This window comes from Chinchilla lanigera, unplaced genomic scaffold (assembly GCF_000276665.1).
Source record: "Chinchilla lanigera isolate Chin_1 unplaced genomic scaffold, ChiLan1.0 scaffold00142, whole genome shotgun sequence".
NCBI classification, from domain to species: Eukaryota; Metazoa; Chordata; class Mammalia; order Rodentia; family Chinchillidae; genus Chinchilla; species Chinchilla lanigera.
In genome coordinates this window covers 1,088,974-1,110,117 of record NW_004955543.1, presented here as the reverse complement: position 1 = coordinate 1,110,117, position 21,144 = coordinate 1,088,974, and the positions used below count along the sequence as shown (strand labels likewise).

At 39.3% G+C, this 21,144-nt stretch overlaps 1 protein-coding gene across 3 annotated transcripts in view; it reads right to left on the bottom strand.

Annotated features, from left to right (window-relative positions):
• Clcn5 (chloride channel, voltage-sensitive 5) overlaps window positions 1-21,144 on the bottom strand; it is a 179,365-nt gene that overhangs the window by 146,235 nt on the left and 11,986 nt on the right. For 2 of the 3 annotated variants that reach the window (XM_013508170.1, XM_013508169.1), the window contains exon 4: window positions 11,621-11,677. The exons of the other annotated variant lie outside the window; for it this stretch is intronic. In XM_013508170.1, the coding sequence (XP_013363624.1) occupies window positions 11,621-11,677 (57 nt within the window). The remainder of the gene's footprint in view (window positions 1-11,620; window positions 11,678-21,144) is intronic. 3 annotated transcript variants of the gene reach the window in all.

Sequence of the window (21,144 nt, the reverse complement as noted above, 5' to 3'; positions counted from 1 at the left end):
AAAAAAAAAAAAAAAAAAAAAAAAAAAAAAAAAACTAAAAATATCCATGAATTTTTGTACACTAGCAATAAACAATCTGAAATGACATTAAGAAAATAATCATATAAAATAATCATCAAATATAATAAAATACTTAGGAATAAATTTCTGAGAAAAAATTCAAAATGGATACTATGAAAACTCTAAAACGCTATTAAAAGAAAGTAAAGAGGACCTACATAAATGGAAAGATACCTCATGATAGACAATAACACGTGTTGGCAAGGATGAGAAGAAATTGGAACCTTCACACAATGTGAGTGGAAATGTAAAATGCTACAGCTGCTTTAGAAAATGGTTTGGCAGTTCCTCAAAATATTACACATAGAGAGTTATCATAATCTAGAAATTCCATTCCTAGGTATAGAGCCAAGAAAAAGAAAAATACACGTCTACCCAAAAACTTGTATGTGAATGTTCTTAGTAGCATTTTATATATATATATATACACATATATAGATGACACAAATAAATTACATGTAAAGGACTGGAAAAGGATACAGTACATGAGTAGGAATCAAAATACTGAAAAAGCTTTATTAATATCAAAGTGTAAAGCAAAGACTATAACTAGGAATAAAAAATGGTCATTTCATAATATTAAAGGGACAATTCATCACAGGTACATAATAATCCTAAACTTGTAAGCACCTAACAACCAAGGTTCAAATATATGAAGCAAAAACAAACAGAACTACCAACAAAAACTGATAAATTCCTAACACTGACATTTAGCAGGAAATGCTGTTTAACGACACCACATTTTCAGATGTACTGAACTGAAGTCATTAAACTTTTATTTGAGTAACTAAAAAAACCACACATTTTTATACACTAGCAATGAACAATCTGCAATGACATTAAGAAAATAATCACATAAAATAATCACCAAAAATATAAAATACTTAGGAATAAATACCACTCTCTCAACAACTGAGAGAACAAACAGAAAAGCAGCAACGATATAGCAAACTTGAAAAATACTAGCAAGCAATTGGATCCTACTGACATTTATAAAACATTCCAACCAAGAGCAGCAGAATGTACATTCTTTTCAAAATTTCTGAACCATACAGCAAGTCTGACTGAATTTATGTTTTCTGAATGAATTTAAAAGAATTCCAATTATACAGAGTGTGTTCTTAGGCTGCTATGGCATTAAATAAGACAGCTGCAAACCCCCCCAAATATTCGGCAACCATTAACAGCCTTCTAAATAACCCATGAATCAAAGAAGTAATCAAAGGAAATATTAGAAAGTATTTTGAACTGAATGAAAATCAAAATACATTATATTTAAAATTATGGAATGCTGCCTAAGCAGTACTTGAAGCAAAATTTATACCACTGAACTCTTATTTTGAAAAGAATGTCCCAAATCAATGCCTCAGCTTTTACAGAAAGAAAATTACAGAAGGAGAGCAAGTGAAACCCACAGTAAGAAGAAAAATAAAATATTAAAGATCAGAGTGGAAAGCAGTGAGATAGAAAACATGAAAACAATAAAGAAAACAGGGAAATGATAAGCTGATTCTTTGACAAGATAGGAAAATGTAATCAATCTCTAACCAGCCTGAACAAAGAAAAATGAGAGGAGACAAGACACCACTAGCAGGAATAAGGGGATATTCTGCAATTTTCAAAACTATAAGAAAATACTGTGAAAAATTTTGTTACAATGAATTTAAAAACAAAGATAGAATGGGTAAATTCTATAAAAAGACACACAAACTACCAAAGCTGACTAAATAAGAAATAGATTGCATGAATACAATATGCTATTAAAGAAACTGAATTTGTACTTGAAAGTATTTCCCCAAAGAAAATTTCAAGTCCAGCTGGCTTCATATGGGAATTCTAGCAAACAATTACAGAAAAAATAACAAAAGTTCCACCAAACTATTTCAAAAAATTGAAGATGAGAGAATTTTCTCCACCCACTCTATGAGGCCAGGATTACTCTGATATCAAAACCTGGCAAAGATGTTTGGGGAAAATTGAAGATCCTTAACACTTTCAACAAGCATACCTATAAAAATCCTCAACAGAATTTTAAAAAATCCAACAGTATATAAAACTGATCATCAAGATCTAGCAGTATTAATCTCAGGAATGTATGGCTGATTTAACATTTGAAAATCAACATAAGCCTAGCGTGGGTGCTGCACACCTATAATCCCAGCACCCAGGAGGCCAAGGCAGGTAGATCATGAGTTCAAGGCCAGCCTGGGCTACATAAAGATCTTGTCTTAAAAGAAGCAATTCACCATATTAAAAGATTTTTAACAAACTGTATGATCACAACAGTAGATACAAAGAAAAACATTTGAGAAAATCTAACATTCATTTCTAACATTTAAAAAAATCTTAGCAAACTAAGAACAGATAGAAACTTCTTCTACAAAAACAGCTACTGAAACTTGTGAGTTCAGCAGTGTTGCAAGATACAAGGTTAGCACATCCAAATCAACTGCTTCTACATGCAGTACTAGCAACAAACAAAAATAAAAATAGCACTTTAAATAGCGTCAGAGATGAATGTGACAAAAGATATCCAAGGCCTGTACATATACTGAAAACTATAAAACACTGCTGAGAGAAATGAAATACAACCTACATAAAGGTATACTGGTTTATCATACGTCATTACGTCTTAATAAAGCTGACAAAGATTGCATGTTCTCAAAGCAGAACCGAGATTCTCAGAAATTATCAGACCAACTCCGTGCAGATCTTCCAGGCCCTCTGCTACTTAAATGCTCAACTTTAAGCTGAGAAGTATGACCTCATGTGTTTATCTTCCAACTGGAATAAGCAACATAAGGCTTTTGGCTAACCTATTTCAATCCTGCTGGGTACCCTAGGAGCACATATATTTTGTTGGAGTTGATACAACTTTCAGTGTTTTCACAGACTGACACACTTCAGGAAAGGTTTTCCCTAAGCTTTGGAGACTCGGCCCCTAATGGCTGAGGCAGGATAAAGGGATCTCATGTAGTCTGTCTGAGTCTGCCTTTGAAAAAGCAATGGAGGGGCTCGGGATTTAGCTCAGCGGCAAAAGCGCCTGCCTGGCAAGCGCGAGGTCGTGAGTTCGGTTCCCGGTACCGGAGAAAAACCAAAAAAAAAAGAAAAAAAAAAAAAAAAAAGAAAAAGCAATGGAAAAGAGAAAGGCTTGGAGAACTGAACAACATGCTAGTCAAAAGAATGAGTCTTGGAGGCAAATGCCTGGCACACAGTAAGTACTCTAAAAAGCTAGCCAAAAATAATCCAATCAAATTTAAGAATACATACCATCAGTTCAGAATTTTTCATAGTCTGGATTAGAGGTGAGTAGAAAAAGATCTTTATACTGGGACAAAGGCTTTTGATTAAAACGTCACCAGTATAAGCAAGCTTTCAAGGGACATGATATACCCACTGAAGCAAACTAGCCATACAGGGCCCCTCGGCAAGAAGCAATTTGCAGCTTAGTGTAGGTAGTACAGACTTATAAACAGACTGCTTCTACTCAAACCCCAATATCATGGACCAGGTATACAGCTCAGTGGCACAGTGCCTGCCAGGCAAGCATGAGGTTCTGAGTTCGATTTCCAGCACCAAAAAAAACCCCGAATATCATGATTTAATAACCATGTAACCCTGGACAAAGTAATGAACTTCTGTGTGACTCAGTTTTTTAATCTATAATATAGAAGTAAAATAGTATCTATTTTGTAAAGCTGTCTTGGTGATTAGTGAGTTAATAGTTTCATGGTGTTTAGCAAAGAGCCTAGCACAGAGTTCATCTTATTTAAGTAAAACAATAAATATATTGGTGCATTAAAACTGTAACTGACAAATATTTATTTCAAGCTACACTTTTCACCAAAATACAATGGCTTTACTTACGATCACAATTGGTGAAGCTTTCTCTTACCTATACTCCTCGTGTGAAGTTTTCTCTTACCTATACTCCTCCTCCTTTCTAAAGAACATGTCTTGGAAGTAGCTTACTTCTCTGATGAACCAAAAGCAGCTCTTTTATTCAAACACTGATTAACATTTTCTGGCACATCGTTGATGCTCAATAAATAGCTGTTGGTCAAATATCCTTCCAGGTCAAAGCAAATTTACCATAGTTAATACTGTTATTTATACAGTCAGACAAAAATACAATATGCATCATACCCAAATAGCGAATTCTGCCTCAGAAGAGGTAGAATTACCACCTAACCGGTTAACCAACTTCAATGAATTTACCAAGATAAGAATGCGGCTAGCTTCCTGGAAAAGTGGCAGACTTAAGGCTTTGGTTGGAGCCACACTGATAATGCAATGCAGGCACTGTTTAGAATTTCTTCCTGATAACAAGAAAGACAGCAGACCTAAACATGGCCCACAAACAGCAATAAGGTGCTAATACTCTAAACGATCTCATGGAAAAACAACACAGGTCTTCACATAACTCTAAATTATCATTAATTCACTAGTCATTCCTTTGTTGGGGGCAAAATGGACCTTGTTTGAAATATTTGTCCTGAGATGCCTTCTAAGGAGAGATATCAGTTTCCCTTTGTCCAAATATAAAACCAGAATCAAGTAGGGAGAAATATCCAGGAGAGTAAAAGCTGAAAGCATCCTCTCCTCAGGGGACAAGTGCCTTCAAAAGAAGCTGCCTAGTTTATGCATATGCTTATGTATCTATGTGGGTATATTGTGCGTACATGTATTATATACATGGAGAGAGAGGGGAGAGAGACAGAGAGAGTACGTATGTATACATATGGATATAGAGCATTTAAAGTTCTCTGCACAAAGCATGCTGTAAATTAGAAGCGGTCACCACTCTGTCCTGCTGGATATTTTGTTCCTCCTTCTTTCTAGACTCATTTGCCATTACCGGGAGGGCCATCTGTTGTAGCAGTCTTGTCTGAAACCCTAATCACCCTCTCTCTAGCCTCCAATCACATATTTCACAGAAAAGAAAAATGTAAGCATTCTTGCTCTTCAACTCTCCGGGCTCAAAGGAAGGGCTGCTGCTCCAACACGGCTCGCTCATTCTTGCTCCGCCCTTGTACACAAGTCATGCTGCTCTACCCGGGAGCATTTTCTCTTGCCCCCTACCCCATTCCAATTCAAATACTTGCTTAAAAATATCTTTAAAGCCAAATTATGTCTCTTGATTCCTTAACCTCTCAGCTCCTCTGGAGTCACTGGTGCTACATTCCTTTGACTACTATAAATAGTATAGGCACAGCTATGCCAAGACCTTAACATCATTGCAGTACTGGATTGGTCGCTCATTCTACTGCTCCTAACATAAGACAGCACCATATCAATCTGCTACCAGCACTATACCTGGGCTGAACCAAGAAGAGTTGAGATCTTCATTCTCAGGGCAGGAAATATGGGACTGGGCCAGGCTTAAAATTAAATGGGTGAAATTCTCATTTTGGGAAAGACCAAAGTGAGAATGTCACTTAGCCAAAAAGCACCAAGGACAAGCTTACTGTCTGACAAATTCAAATTTGTTCACTTGTCATCAGGGATGACACTTCAGAGGAACCTTGGGAAGTTGCTCAATGAAAGGGCGGAAGGAAGCTTCTGTGGGTTTCTGAAGAATTCTGAGGGCCTAAGGAAAGCAGGGATCCACTCTGGACCGGTAACTATTTCTGAGGCAGGACTAGGAGAAGGATTAGCAGAAGCAGGGATAAACTAGAGGTTGGGTCCGTTATACGGTAAGAGAAGCTCACCAATTGGGAATCCCCAGTAATAAACAGAAGGACTAGGGTGTGAAGCAACATGAAGAAAAAAGGAAAAAAACAAAGAAAAAAAGCAATAGTCTCTGAAAGAGAACTTTCTGTCATCTTCCAGTTGCTGTATGACTGTGGAAGAAACCATACCTCCTATTAACTGTGCCATTTTCAGCCCAGTTAACAGCAGGAGCTGTCTTTTGCTTTCTCAGTTCCAGCTGATTCTCACATTCCTGACCTTTTTTGCTCTTTCCGTGAGATGTGCATGGATGCTATGCATCTTCCACTACCCATTTAATCCTGCAGACATTGGATCTTGGGCCAAATTATACAACAACAACAACAACAAAACAAACCTGAACTGTATTTATACTGGCTATGAATGCTTAGGTAGAACTTAATGGCAGTGGAAGTTTTTTGCCTCTTCTTCCTGTCAAAGGTCATGACTTTTGACTGGAAGGGAGGATGTGGGAAATGAGTATCTTGCTACTTTGATGATACTGAAGAATAGGATGTGGTTTCCTGGAAAATCACTCAGTATCTCAAAAATGATAGACTTCTGGTAAGGGATGGAGGAAATTTCACAAAGGCAAAGAAGAAATGATATTGCTAGAGGTTGACTACTGTGCTGACTATGGACTTAAAATGAAATGTTACAAGAAGAGAAAATACCACCAAATGTGACACAGAAAGAAAAATCCATAGGGGAAGGGATGCCCATGGTTCTCAAGAGAAAACAGAGGAAGAGCTAGAAAGAACACCCAGGACTCAAGCAGTACTAGTGTACTAGTCACAATGTCACTGAGGTGCTTATAGTGCAATAAAGCAAATGTAATTTCACAGTTAACATCATCAAGAGCTGGTGAGGTCTCTTCCGGCACTTGGTCATAGAAGGTAATAGTACTTTTCTTCTTTGACACAGGGTCTCACTATGTAGTTCAGGCTGGCCTCAAATCGTGGTGATCCTCCTGCCTCAGCCTGCTGGGATTAAGGTATGTGCCACCACTCCCAGCAATATTGTAGCTTTTAAAGAACAGTGCTTTGAAGCCAAGCTAACTTGTGTTGAACTCCCTCTGCTGCCTCATACTTGTCATGTGATCTTAGTCAAAATCTTGGTCTGAGCCTCCACTAGTCCATCTGTAAACTGAGTATTGCATCACTTACTTCATGAAACTATTAATGAAATAAAAAGTTATAATGTATTTAAATATCTATCACAGTATATGGCACAGAGTAGATATCCATAAAGGTGGTCATTATCATCATCAACATCCTGATCACTACCATTTGTAATAAAGGTAGACACATGGTAACATTTGGTTGAGAATAAAAGGCAAAGAGAAGGAAGTAGTGTGGTTATTGGATCACACTATGAACATCCCTGGAAGAAAGGTGTAGCCTTGAGTTCTTCCCCCATCCTTTGTACTTCTTTTCCCCTCTAAACGGGTACCAGCAGCCTCGCACGCCCAAGCACAAACGCGCACACACACGCGCACACGCACACCCCTCTTCCCACTTCTGTTCTCTGTATCTCAGGGCACATAATCTACCCAATCTGAAACATGCCGACCAGTGAAAGGTCAGTTTTTAGAACAAGGAATGTTACAGAAGCCAAGTCACTGAAAGATGAAAGACTGAAAGATGTGGAAATATAGATGGTTCTTTCAGTATATTTTGAGATAACGGGAAGAAAAAGATACCCTATTAGTCTGTGAGTCTGATCTGACTAACAACACTGGGGCAGGGGAGAGTAAAAGGGGAGATCTTGCATGTGTTTATACGTAGAGGAAAATGAGCTCCTTGAGAATACTAGATATTAGAGAAAGAAGGGAGGTGATTAATGGAATAAAATACCTTAAAGAAGGCATCAGAGGATAGTGAAAAAAAGTTAGTTTGGAAAAGATAATACAAAAAGAATAAAGATAAAAGTAACCATGGAAATAAATGTTTAGAGGGAAAGAGAGACTTTGTGGCCCATGGGCTCTCTTTGCAAGAAAGTATGTAACCAGATTATCTGCTGAGAAGAGGCCAGGACAGAGAGGTCTAAATTAAGGGGCTGGAGGGGTGTGGTAAGCAAATGGAACAGTTGCTGTGGGAAATTGGAATAGAACCAACTAGGAATGTGTAAAAAAGGATTAGTGAGCAGCCGTTGAGGATCCAGCTGTGGTTAGAAATCACAGTTCGGTCATGGATATAAACAGCATGGTGAGGCAATTTCCCTAGTACTTACTCAGTGGCCTGGGAACAGGACAGAAGAAAACAGATGCTCAAGTCCATCTAGGTTTGGGGATTGGCAGGGCAGGTGCAGTGGAATAAGAGAGACGTGAGGGAATTGAGGATACTGTGCAAATTGATATCAAATGGCTGGCAGGGCCGAGTGGGGGTAGGAAATGCTTACTGGGCGGAGAAAACCCTAAAGCAGAAGGCTGAAAGTCAGGAAGAAACGAGAACGGACTAGACATGCTGATGAGGTCCATGAGGTTCTGTGAGAAGGAGAGAACAACAGATGTGTAAAGCTAGAGGTTTTAGTTGAAAAGTTGAATTTCAGAAGTAGAACAGTTCCAGATGTTGACAGGATTAATCAGTATGGCCATGTGAAGCGGTTGCTGAGGCAGAGTGAAATGAAGCAATAGGCAAGCACATCTGCTTGTGCACCAGTGTGACCACTGAGGTGATCCGGACAATGCTAGGAGTTGGGGCAGCATAGGTACCAGAGGCCGCAGAGCACATGCGCTAGTAGCCCAGATCCTGGTCTGTGCCAATGAAGAGAGCTGGCATAATACCTGATAACATGCATGTCAAAGAATAAGATAAAAGGAAATTTGTTGCACAGCACTGCGGCCCCAGAAGCCTGCTTGAGATTGGGGAATTATTGGAAAATGAGCGGCTTCCAATTAAGTGGGTTGTGAAGAAAACAGTATTATCAAGGGGAAGAGTTCCAGAAAAAAAAAATGCTTGCAAATACATGAGCACTTCTTGAACACAAAACAAGAGTTTTAGAAGGCACAGGAGATTTGAGAAGGGAGTGCCAGCCAGGGAACGACACGCTTATAAAAGGGGAAGGACTATGATGAATCTATAAAAAGGAAACTTCAGCCTTTAGGATGCTGAGGAAGCAAAGAGGAACTACAAACCCTAAGTTTGGCCAAGAAAGAAGAACTGACCGGAAAAAGTAGAAGTGAAAGAAATTTTAGGAAATATGGCCATGTTATGTTACATATTGCTGTGTAATAATCATGGACCAAAAAAAGATAGGCTCAAACACATTACCAAGATATTGGGAATGAGAATTCCTACAGGACACCACAGTGACCCTGAAGTGGACTCATGTCTAAGAGGAATCAAAGATGTGGAGGAAAGAGTCTCATAATATTATCAATGCCCATGATCTTAAAGGAAAGAAAAGAGAAATGACTAAAGAATGCATTGTAGTTACACAGAAAATATGCTGGTAGGCTACAGGAAGTAACGCAACTGCAGCAGGTGCAAGATTTTTCAAGATAAGATCATCTACCCTAAGTAGAAGATATATGTGAACAAGTCACACACACACACACACACACAAGTGTGCAACCAGTAACACCAGTGGAATGACTGTTTCTATTTCTATCCCATCTTAAATGATAGGAACAGTTTTTCAAACTGGAAATGGTAACACAAACATGAATAAGGGTTCATTAGACCCTAACAGACACTGAGCTATGGAAAATGGCAGGCATTTCAAATGAATTTCGATCTGTGGGCCCAGGGAAAGTACAGTGTACAGTACTAAGATAAGCTACATTCCTGATTCAGAAGCCTCTGCTAGTGATCTCTGAAAAGAATGGCAAACTGGAAAGCTAATGGATAACTGTAGTTTGACAACTAGCGGCCCAGCTTTCAAAGCCAGAACATTACTGAAACGTCTCAGAAAGCAAAAATTGCTGATTTTGATGGGAAAAAAACAGTCTACACAGATGGCTACGAGCAAGGATCAGGTCGTGAGAACAGTACATCAAGGTAATGCCACTGGCTGTTTTTGACTTTCAATATGTCATTAAAGATTCTTTTTCTCTAAGGAATGCAGTCACATGAGTAAGCAAGGTGTTTCCCAGACTATTATACAAGTGGGCTGATTTATGACTAAATATCCTTATTCAAAAAATGCTAATGTAACAAACTATTGCTAAATACTTCAGTGAACTTCAAGGAAATTATGCTGAGTAAAAAAAATCTCAAAAGGATACATACTGCCCAATTTCATCTATATGCCATTCATGAAATAATGTAAGTATAGAGATAGAGCAGAGAGTAGTGGTTGTCCAAGGGTAAGGATGGGGAGGAGAAGGGTAGCACAAGAGTCCCATATGCTGATTATGGTGCTAGTTACGCAAAACTACGTATGTGACAAAGCTGTACACACCAACACACACACTCAGGTGTGTATATACACATGCTCTCTCTCCTTCCCTCCCCTCTGAGTCCTTGATAATGTCCATGGATTTTATTTTTTTGAATTTTTTTTGAAGCACTAGAGATCGAACCCAGGACTTCATATATGCTGACCAAGCACTCTACCACTGACCTACATACCTCCCCAGCCTTCTTTTAATTTTTATTTTGAGACAAGGTTGTACTACTGGTGATCCTTCTGCCTCAGCCTCCCAAGTAGCTGGGATTCCAGGCATGCACCACCAGGCCTGGCTCTAAGTCAGCTTCTTGGTTTGATATTATTTTTTGTCTTTTTGAGACAGGGTCTTGCTATGCAGTTCAGGCTGGCCTTGAGATCACTTTGTACCCCAGGCTGGTCTTAAACTCGCAAAGGTCCTCCTGCCTCAGCCTCCCGAGTGCTGGGATTACAGGCGTGTGCCACCACACCAGGCTTAGGTTTGATAGTGTATGATAGTTATATAAGATGTTATCCTTGGAAGAAGCTGGTGGAAGGGATACATGGGACTGCTTTGTGCATTTCATTGTAGTATCCATAATTACCTGGGTTCATAATTATTTTCAAATAAAAATGTTTTAAAAGAATGTTAAATAATAGATAGATCAATGTTTGCCTCACAGAAGGGAGTCTGCTTGCATGCCTCAGGCCCTATACTTAGCACTACTGCAATACTGTTTTAAAATTAAGTTAGGAAAAGACAATGAATGCATGTTCATACAATTTATAAATGCCATAAAGTACAGAGACATCATTAATGTGTTGTCAGATAGAACTAGAATCTAAAACTATCAACAGATGAGGCTAGGGGTTGGAAGATAATAGAGATAAAGATAAAGCCCATCATTATATCCCCAGCATGTGGGACAGGGCTTGACAAAAGAAGAGGACTCAACAAACATCTGGTGAGACAATAAGTGAATGCAAGTTTTTAAAAAAAATATTCAGCAAGTTTAGTAGAAGTTCATCTAAAAAGGTACTTTAGTCTACAGAATGATAATATTCTTTCAAGCTGGAAGAATATTCTACTTCATTAACAAAGTCTACATCTTTTGAGGCACATGGAGGTAAATGTTACACTCCCTCTGCACGAGTTTCACTATGCTCTGCGCTAGCCAGGTCTCTGCTCTGGGCCCTGCACGTACAGGACCAAGTCAATTCCTAGAAAGCCCAATTTTAAAGAAGACTTGAATGAATTAGAGTGGATCCCAAGGAAGGCAACTAAGATGGTTAAATATCTAAAAATCTTATTATGTGAAGACTACTAGAAGAAACACAAGATAGCCTGAAACAGATAAAATGTGGCAGGCAGAAGGCACAAGTTAGATAATTATAATGTGGGCCATAATACAACGATACTATTAGGTACTCCACTGTAGGTAACGTGACAATTTACAACATGCATTCATACTTGTGTCCTTACCTGGCCAGTGTCTGAAAGGGTAGCAAGTAGAGAAAGGTTGGAGTTTCTTCTGGATGGCTATTGGAGTTAAAGATTGGAAACAGATTTCAGCTTGATCTGCAGGACTTTCAAATATTTCAGTCTTCACGACAATAGAATAACAACATTAAATGCAATAAGGCTGTGCTAGCGTACATCAGAAGTACTGTATTTTTTGCACGACTATACATTTTACTGTTTGATTTAATCATCACAATAGTTGAGGGAGATAAGATTCCATTAACCCCCTTTTATAGACGAGAGAACTAAAGCACAAAGGAATTAACTGATCTGCCTATGGCTGTAATCACAGTTAATCAAGTGTCAAAGCTCGAGTTCCAATTCCAGCAGCCCTACTCCAGAGCCACCGCTTGTAAGTAGCTAGAAGAACCACCCACTAAGGCCACTGCAAGGTGAGTGGCCTGTTAGCCTCAGTCAAGAGCTGTACTAGATCTAGATATTCCTACATAACAGAATTCTAGGATCTTGGATGATAGGACTGTTTGGGTACAAAACTCAGCATGGAGTGCTTCTGGAAATGGCATGGCTCCAGTCTAGGGCTAATATTAGCTTTTAGGCCTCAAAGCACATTGAGGCGATAACATTAGGCTCAAAGAATTAAGAAAGACACTTGAAATAATGTACAGTGTTCTATATATATTGACACAGGTTTGGCTTCAACAAAATTTGCACTTTGTATGAAGGCCATACACACAGGTATTAATAATGGGGCTCTGTCTTTTTAATTTAGGGATATCAAAATTTTTGTTTGAAACATAACACAAATAAAAATGTTCTCTCTGGGGGCTGGGGATTTAGCTCAGCGGCAAAAGCGCCTGCCTGGCAAGCGCAAGGTCGTGAGTTCGGTTCCCGGTACCGGAGAAAAACCAAAAACAAAAAAAAACAACAACAACAAAAATGTTCTCTCTGTATTTTCTAATTTTAACTGGTTATAACAAGAATATATTACGTTTACTTCTAAAGTTTTTAAAGAGAAGGTATAAGTTATCTTTGCTGACTGTGGGTCTTAGCCACTCTTACATTCCCTAGGCGTACCCCTTTGCAGTTAACACTTTAGGTTTCTATAAAAGGAAAAGCCAATTAACTGGACAGTATGCTCTAGAGAGCAGGGAGGAATCACTGTAGCATATTTTATATTACTAGGCCAAAACTTTATTAGCATAAAACAAACAAGCCAAAACAATAATAAAAACCCACCTAAGAGACAAAGGCAGCCTGCCTGCAAGTGTAGCCTAGAGAATCCTCACTACTTAAAACTCTCAACAGCCTGAAACACACTTGCCGTCCCTCCCTCGGCCCAGCCTTCCTTCTGTTCAGTTTCATCTCCTTCCCGTGGCTGTGCTCACACCAGCCACTAGGGTGGCAGCAGGATGGGTGGCGGCGTTAACAATGCCCTCATTTCCACGCCGGGTCCTACCTGGTCTGCAGAATAAGCCCTTCCTGAAACAGAACCTTTGGCGTGTTTCTCCTGGGAGTGTTTCACGCAAGGCCATCCAGCAGCGGACAGTCTCTGCCTTCTAGGATGTTCTTCCTGGCCTTCCATGAAGGCTGCTCCTCATGGCTCTTCCAGGGTCTCCTCAACCCCTTCCTCTAATCAAAAGCTGACGCTTCTACCCACCCTGAGGGCCTCACTCGCTGGCTCCCTCTGCAGTTGGTGATGGTGCTAATGAACCTGCAGCCGGCAGGCCGCTCTGTGCCTGCACACCGAGGAGCGGCAGGCTGCCCCTGGCTCTGCTCCTGCCACCAGGGTGCTTCCCTTGTGCGTGGCCGGCTCTCTGAGCTCTCCCAGCCTGCACGCTTACTGCAGGTCAGTGATCCTTCTGAGTCTCAGTTTCACAAAGCCTTTTATCTTTAGTTCCTAAAATACAAGCTGGTAATTAAAAAAAACTATAGAGCTCTTTCCTTCCAAAATTTATTTTAAAAACTGTATTCTTTTTTTATTGTTCGTCGTTTAAAGTTCTCCTTTTTCGTGTCAAGTGACTTCTAACTACACAAAACCAAACCCATCGACATTTTTTGTCCTCACAATTCATCTTATCAGATATTTTGTTTATATAAGATATTATGCATATTTGCATACCGTATCTATGTTCCTGGCACTAAACTGCCAAACCAATCACCTTGATGGACAACTGGTAGCTGGAAGGAAAAGGCAGGATAGAATACAGTGGCACTGGTGTGGTGAGGAAAAGATTTTCCCGCTCTTCCCATTTCAAGGCATATACGTTTCTGTGTGACACTCGTGGTCTCCTGCCCCCTTACTCATTCCTCCCCATGGAGGGAGATACAATTATTTGCCTGAGAGGTTAGACAAGACGAAATGCACGTTAAATCTAAATTTCACCGGGCATAGTGGCACACACCTGTAATATCAGCACTCAGGAGGCTGAGGCAGGAGGGTTGTTGTGAGTTTGAGACCAGCCTGGGCTACAAAGTGAGCTCAAGACCAGCCTGAACTGCATAGCGAGACCCTGTCTCAAAAACAGACAAAAAACAATAGATCTAAATTTCAAGGTGAGGCTACTTTAACCATGGTTTGCAAACAGTTTATCTGCTTGTCCATCCATCTGTATATTCCTAAATCATATGTGCAGGATTGAGCTCCATGTTTAATCAACGCTTGCTGCCTAGCTGATGCGGAAGCTCAGAAATCAAAGCAGTCTGTTCCATCATAGGAAGTCTCCATGTACAAGCAAGAAAGGAGTCAGAAGAAGAAGGCACAGCAACACAAACAGGTCCCGGAAAGTCCACATTTGAAAGTATCTGACCATTCTCCAATTTGTGCTACAGAGAGCTTCCATTTGGTGGACACAAAACCATGCCAGCTCGATGATCTCTCTCCTAGGTCTGCATGTCTCTTGAGTTTTGAAAGGATCTCTATTAAATTCCTATTCATCGTTCCCCAACCAGCTCAAATGTCACCTTTTTCCTAAACCTTCCCTCCTCCCCCTACCTGTAAATGACCTCTTATTCTCTTAGGATTTTAAGCCCTTTGTTTCTACCACTCATTTTATATATGATTTTATATACAGTGAGGTGTGTACATGTTTTTTTCTAGATTATAAAGTCTTTAATGGAAACATCCAAGTCAATAATTTTTTATGAGCCACAGTATAAACACAGTGTCTTATACAGTTGCTCAATAGATGTGTACTGAACTAAAACTCTGGAATGGTCCAAAGTTTAAAAGCTTCCTTGTGCCAGGCACTGCGTACACCTGTAATCCCAGCATCTTGGGAGGCTGAGAGAGGAAGATTACAAGTTTGAGCCTAGCCTAGGCAATTTAGCAACTTAATAACACCCTGTCTTAAAAAAGACTAAAAGGGTTGGGGATGTATCTTAGTGCAAAGTCCCTGGGTTCAATTTCTAGTAACACACACACACACACACACAGAAATGAAAAAGAAAAAAGTTTCATCTCTCCTCACCTCTTATTAATGCACTCATTAAAGAACAGACCTAATGTCCACCTTGGAGACTTAACGGCTGTACAAACTTTAGCCCAATGGATTTAACTTTTTTGGCTTCCTCAGCCTTTTGTTTCATGTATGTGACAAAAGGGTATTTGATCACTTCTAGAAATTAGCTTAATAAAACTCTCTAGAGCAATACTAACAGAAGTATGAAAATGTAAGCTATATACATAATTTTAAGTTTTCTAGAAGCCACATTAAGAAAAGCAAAAACAAAAGGGTGAAGTTCACTTTAATACTATGTTTCGGTCAACCCAATATATCCAAAATGTTAGCATTGGAATACGTGCTCAATGTAAAAATTTATTGAGATACTTCACATCATTTAATCACCCACACTGTCTTTAAAATCCAGTGTGAATTTTATACCTACAGCATATCTCACTTCATAACCAGCACTACTTATTAGCTGTAAAAGCTAGTTACTTAATTTCTCTTTGCCTCAGTTTCTTAATTTTTAAAAAGAGGGTGATAATATTTACCTCACAGACTTGGACTGAAGCTTAATAATGTAGTATGTGTAAAGGGCTCACAACAAACAAAACTTGCTGAACTGAAAGAAATCAGTAAATATTAAGTACCACGATTACCAACCATTTTATAAAAAAAATTGAGCTAAAAAATCGAATGTATTTACCAAATGCAAGCAAACCAATGCTGATTCTACTTTCTGGCTTTTACACAGTTGTCTACTAAACCAGGCAGGGAAGCTGGGAGCAATGGAAAATCGTATTTTTTACCCATTTAAAATTCCAAACTGCTAGCCAAATGGAGTTTGGGAGTCAGTCCAAAAGGCAACATTCTTCAAAATGGTAGCTTGGTTCAACGCCATCTATCTGTGTTACACTCAGTCCTTTTACCCTACCACTTCGGTGAAGCTCAGCCCTTATCTGCTGTAACATTTCACTCATGTCAATAGGTATAAAAAGTAGTTTATGTTTTATTCTGCATTGTTTTGGACTGTTATTGGAGCTTTTTTTAGATGACAGGTAAGACTGAAGATTCTGGCATAAATTTACAAAATGCCCCAGTGCCTAAGGCCATCCAATCTTTTGTCAAATACTTGATTGTGCCCTTCAGGAGACTCAAACCAGAGAAGATACAGAAGTCACAGCCAAATGAGGGAACAATGGCCTAGAAATGAATAAATCACTACATGATCTTGGGTGATCCACTTAAACACCTGTTTAATATAAGATAAGGTAACATTAAGTATTAAAATACAAAATTACTCAAGATCAAATTGCATCAAACCTTAGCATTCTTTTTACCTCCCTTTAAGTGTTCTGACAATATGTTCCTCTTGAAAACATGAACAGTGAAGAAGTTTTAGGATTATTTAATATTAAAATAACTTGCATATTTAGCAAAATCAATAAATGGTCTATCTGCCTATATTCATGCTGTCATCACTAGGACCCAAGTAATCATTTTATCCTCTAGCTTTCAACTAGGTAGCAAGGTTAAGAATTATAGAACATCAGCATAAACCCAAAGAGGCATCAAAAATCACATCCATAGATCTGCTGTCCTACTCCTACTTCCTTGGACCTAGGTTCTTCCACTGCAATACTATGGGCATCTTGGGTCAGATAACTGTTGCAGGGGGCTGGCCTGTGTGTTGTAAATATTTAGCAGCTTCCGTGTCCTCTTCCTAATGATGCCAATAATACCCCCTCACAGTTGTGATGGCCCAAAATGCCTTCAGACATTGCCACATGTCCCCAGAGGCAAAACTGCCCTCAGTTAAAAACCACTACTATGGATCCTTAATAAAGACTTGCAATTTGTAGTGTGTCATTGGTTATGATACCCTCATATTAATACAACATGCAACGATAACTCTCACTGGCAGTCTGGATTTTCAGAAGGCACAATTTATCTAGTTAATTTGCATTTAACACACATAACATGAACTATATTCTTCCAAAATGACCCGTTGTGCTGCAGAGTTTATCCGCGTATCTTTTTCAGACCCAAAACAATGTTTTCACACAAATGGTGACTTTAGTAGCTAATATTTGAGATTAAGATATTTACATTTCAGAATCCATGGTGTGCTTCTTTAGCATGAGAATTACAGCTTTAATTTACTGACCAGCCAGCCATGGTAATACACAGCTGTAATCCCAGCACTCAGGAAGGCTCAGGCAGGAGGATCAAAAGTTCAAACCCAGCCTGGGCAACTTAACAACTTAGTGAGACACTGTCTCAAAAAAATAAAGTGCTGGGGATGGATCTCAGGGCACAGGAATCAATTCCCTGTACCACAAAAATATTTTACTGACCAAAGTTTTCAATATACTGCCTACGCTCACCCCGTTCTCCTCTATCAAGTCCCCATGCTTCCTGTTACCTACCAACCTGCTCCCAAGTCCCAGTGACTCAGCCCTATGTCCACTCGCTGCTTTTTCATCTCCAGTTTTGATAGAGAGTTATTCTATTTCTTGGGTCTATGCATACAAGCAAATTGGGAAGGAGTGCTAATGAGAGCTTATCTGCCATAAAATAATAGAATCCACCAAGCATATAAGGAATGCCTACTCTTTAATGAATAGGGGACAAGAAATAAATATAAAACATGAAAGAACCCCAGAACAGAAGGAATTGTAGAAACACATCAACCATATGCCAATGTCATTTAGCTAGTTGATCTGATATGCTGACCCTGTTGACAGCGCTAGCTGAAAACTAGAGTTCAGAACTTCATGTATTAATGCGGTGCTCAACACCCGAAAGAAAGGGCACCATTTTGACAGTGGTGGTTACCTCGGAGCAAGAGGTTGAAGGGGCATATTTATTTTTCACTCTGGATGCTTTTACAGTATTTTTTAAAGAATAGATGAAATCTCAGAAGCCGAGAGAATAAAAAGAGAACACAAAGAACTTGACACCTCTGAGGAAGACACATTACGAAGACAGGGGAACCCACTTAGACAGAGTACCTCAGTTTCCCCAGAATTCGACTCTCGGTGCCCTTGCCCTCTCCGAGTATATCTATAGCCTAGGCTCCACTAAGCATCTATACACAAAGCCTTCCTAAATCTCTACTCTAAGGCCTGAGGATGTACCTCAGTGGTGGAGCACTTACCAAGCATTTGCAAGGCCCTGGGTTTGATCCCCAGCACTGTAAACAAAACAGAACAAAAACCCCTTATCTCTATTGCACTCCAGATCCTCTCCTAAACCCTAGCCCAGAGGAAATGAACATCTCTACGTGGGTATTTTATAGGCTCCAAAAGTGAAGTCACAATCCCAGCACTTAATTTCCATTCTAGCACTCTGGGTCTCAGCAGAAGGCCCCACACAATGAATGATCTTCAGCAAAGTATTGAACATCATTTCTCATTAGAGTCACAGCTGTCAGAGCAGTCTTACCTAGTGACTATTTACAAAGGATTAATGATAAATTAGAAAGCCATCAATTAGCCTGATTCAGACCTATGCTAAGTGTAGCAGAAAGACCGTAAGGTAACGTCCAATAAGGTCCACGGCATATGCGATCACGTCCTCATAAAACTCCCTTGTCCTGAATGTGCAACCTGTGACTAGGTGCTAGCCAACAGAATATGGCAAGGGTGATGAGATGTCACTCTCTTGACTAGGGGCATGTGTGTGTATGAGCGCACGTGCATGTTACACACACGCACGCATGCACGCACACACACACAAATTCCTTCTTGTATACTAAAGAATTTATTTCCTGTGGTCCTTGAAGAAGCAAGGTGCTATTATATGAACTGTCTGTGGAGAGTTCCAGGTGGCAAGCAACTGCAGGCAGCATCTAAGATCTGACGGCCTCAATCTTACAGCCACAAACAACTAAATTCTGCCAATAACCACATGAACTTTGAAGAAGACCCCGAGCCTGAGATGAGGCCACAGGCCCTGCCAACACCCTGACTGCAGCTTGTGAAGCCTGAGGTGAGCACTCAGCTGAGCCATAACAGACTTTTGACCCACAAAAACTGTGAGATAATAAATGTGTGTTATTTTGAGCAACTAAGTTTGTGGTAATTTATTTATTTTATTTTTTTATTTTTTATTTTTTTGGTTTTTCTCCAGTACCGGGAACCGAACTCACGACCTTGCGCATGCCAGGCAGGCGCTTTTGCAGCTGAGCTAAATCCCCAGCCCCTTGTGGTAATTTATTATGCAGCAATAGAAAATAAATATACCAAGTGATATTTATTAATTACTTGGGTAAAAATATTTACAAAATATGTATATAATAAAGCTAAAACTAACAAGATGAATAAGAAATAAAAACTTTAAAGACATAGGACAAAAGGCTTCTGTTAAAAAAGCTGAAAGAGTGACTAAAACTGGAACAATGCAGAGATGGTCTTTGCACAAGAGACGACATGCAAATTTGTGCAACATGCCTTTTCTCATTTAAAGGCAGACAGACACTTGGAGGAAAAAGTGGGTCACAGGCTCATTAGGAGTTCATGGTAAGACACAATTATCAAAAACCCAATCATATTTGAGGTCATATTGACAAAGCAGAACACAAAACAGAAGTCTTACTGTGCCATATAAATCAGTTAAATCAAATCAATAAATACTTCTGAGTCCCTCTATTTAAGGCATTATTAAGACTAGAGTTACCATAGTGTATGTTTCAGTTCCTCAAGTATCTTCCACTCGATCTGGAGAGCTAAGATAAACTTAATAAAATACTACACAATGATAAAGAATTTAAATGACATTTTCAGACAATGAGAGAAAGAGGTTTAAAAAGCTGGTATTTCAATTATTTCTGGCAATTAGTTAAAGGAAGTAACAGACATAAGATTCATAAGAGGGAACCAACACATCGTTATCAATATTACCATTACTGCTTTGCAATGTGATGTAAAAGCAAACATGTTCAACACTAAGATTCAATTTCACATTACTAAGCGCGAACATCCAAATTTCAAAAATATGGAGATAAAACATTCAGATAATCTGTGCTAGTTCCAGAACTTTTATAGTGGCAAATAAAGTGACAAATAACATCACACTTTACAGAGGAGTAAATCTGGGCAAAAGAAGAGTTAAATAACCTGTTCAATTGCAAGTCATTCAATCATTTTAACCAGGAATCAGATTTTCTCTTAATCTAGAATGATAATAAAACTCGCCTCACCTTTCTAGGTCACATCAGCTCCTTTTAGTTAACACATCTTCACTTAAATAATTTGACACATTACACCATCCTTTCCTCTTCTCTCTCCAAAGGTGAACAGTAATTAAACATTGTCATTTCTTCCCTTGTGCCTCACACATTTAACCCTTCCTTTAGATCTCCAATATCAACGTATTATATCCAAGCCTTTATTATGTCCTACTAATCTTCTCAGTGATCTCCTAACTCATCTCCCCAATTCTGCTCTCTCCATCTGTCCTGCATAGCTCTGACTGTGGCAATTCTCTGCTCAAAGCCTTTTAATTGTCCATGGAGTATAGAATGAAGTACAGATCTCTTAGTTTTAGAGCCACAGTTAGATTCAAGTCCTACTGTCACCACTTTCTAGCTATGTGAAATGGGGTCTCATTTTGCTTGTGTGTTAAATAGAAATAATACCAAAAGCCTCACAGGCCCCTGGCTTCTCTGGGTCAGGCCCTGCTTAAGCCTACTCCACCTAATTAGTAGTCCACTCTCAAGTGTCCTCATTTGACAATAAATCATTTGGTCAATAAAGGACTGTTACAAGGATTTAATGAGACAATGCCCATAAATATAACTGGCGCAGAATGACACTTTGTTTTCTAGTTCTCTCAGATGTACCTGTTACTTTGCTGGCTTAAGTCATATCTCCAACACCTCTAACTACAGAAGAACCCAGTCATACTACTCAGCCAACCTCAGCTGTCACTTCCTACCTTTATCTAACTCCTGTGAGCTTTGTGTTAGTCATCTTTCCATCACTGTAACAAACCCCTGAGACAAATCAACTTTAAAAAAGGAAAGGTTCATTTGGCTCGCACATTTTAGAGGCCTCAGCCCATGGTCAATTGATCCTA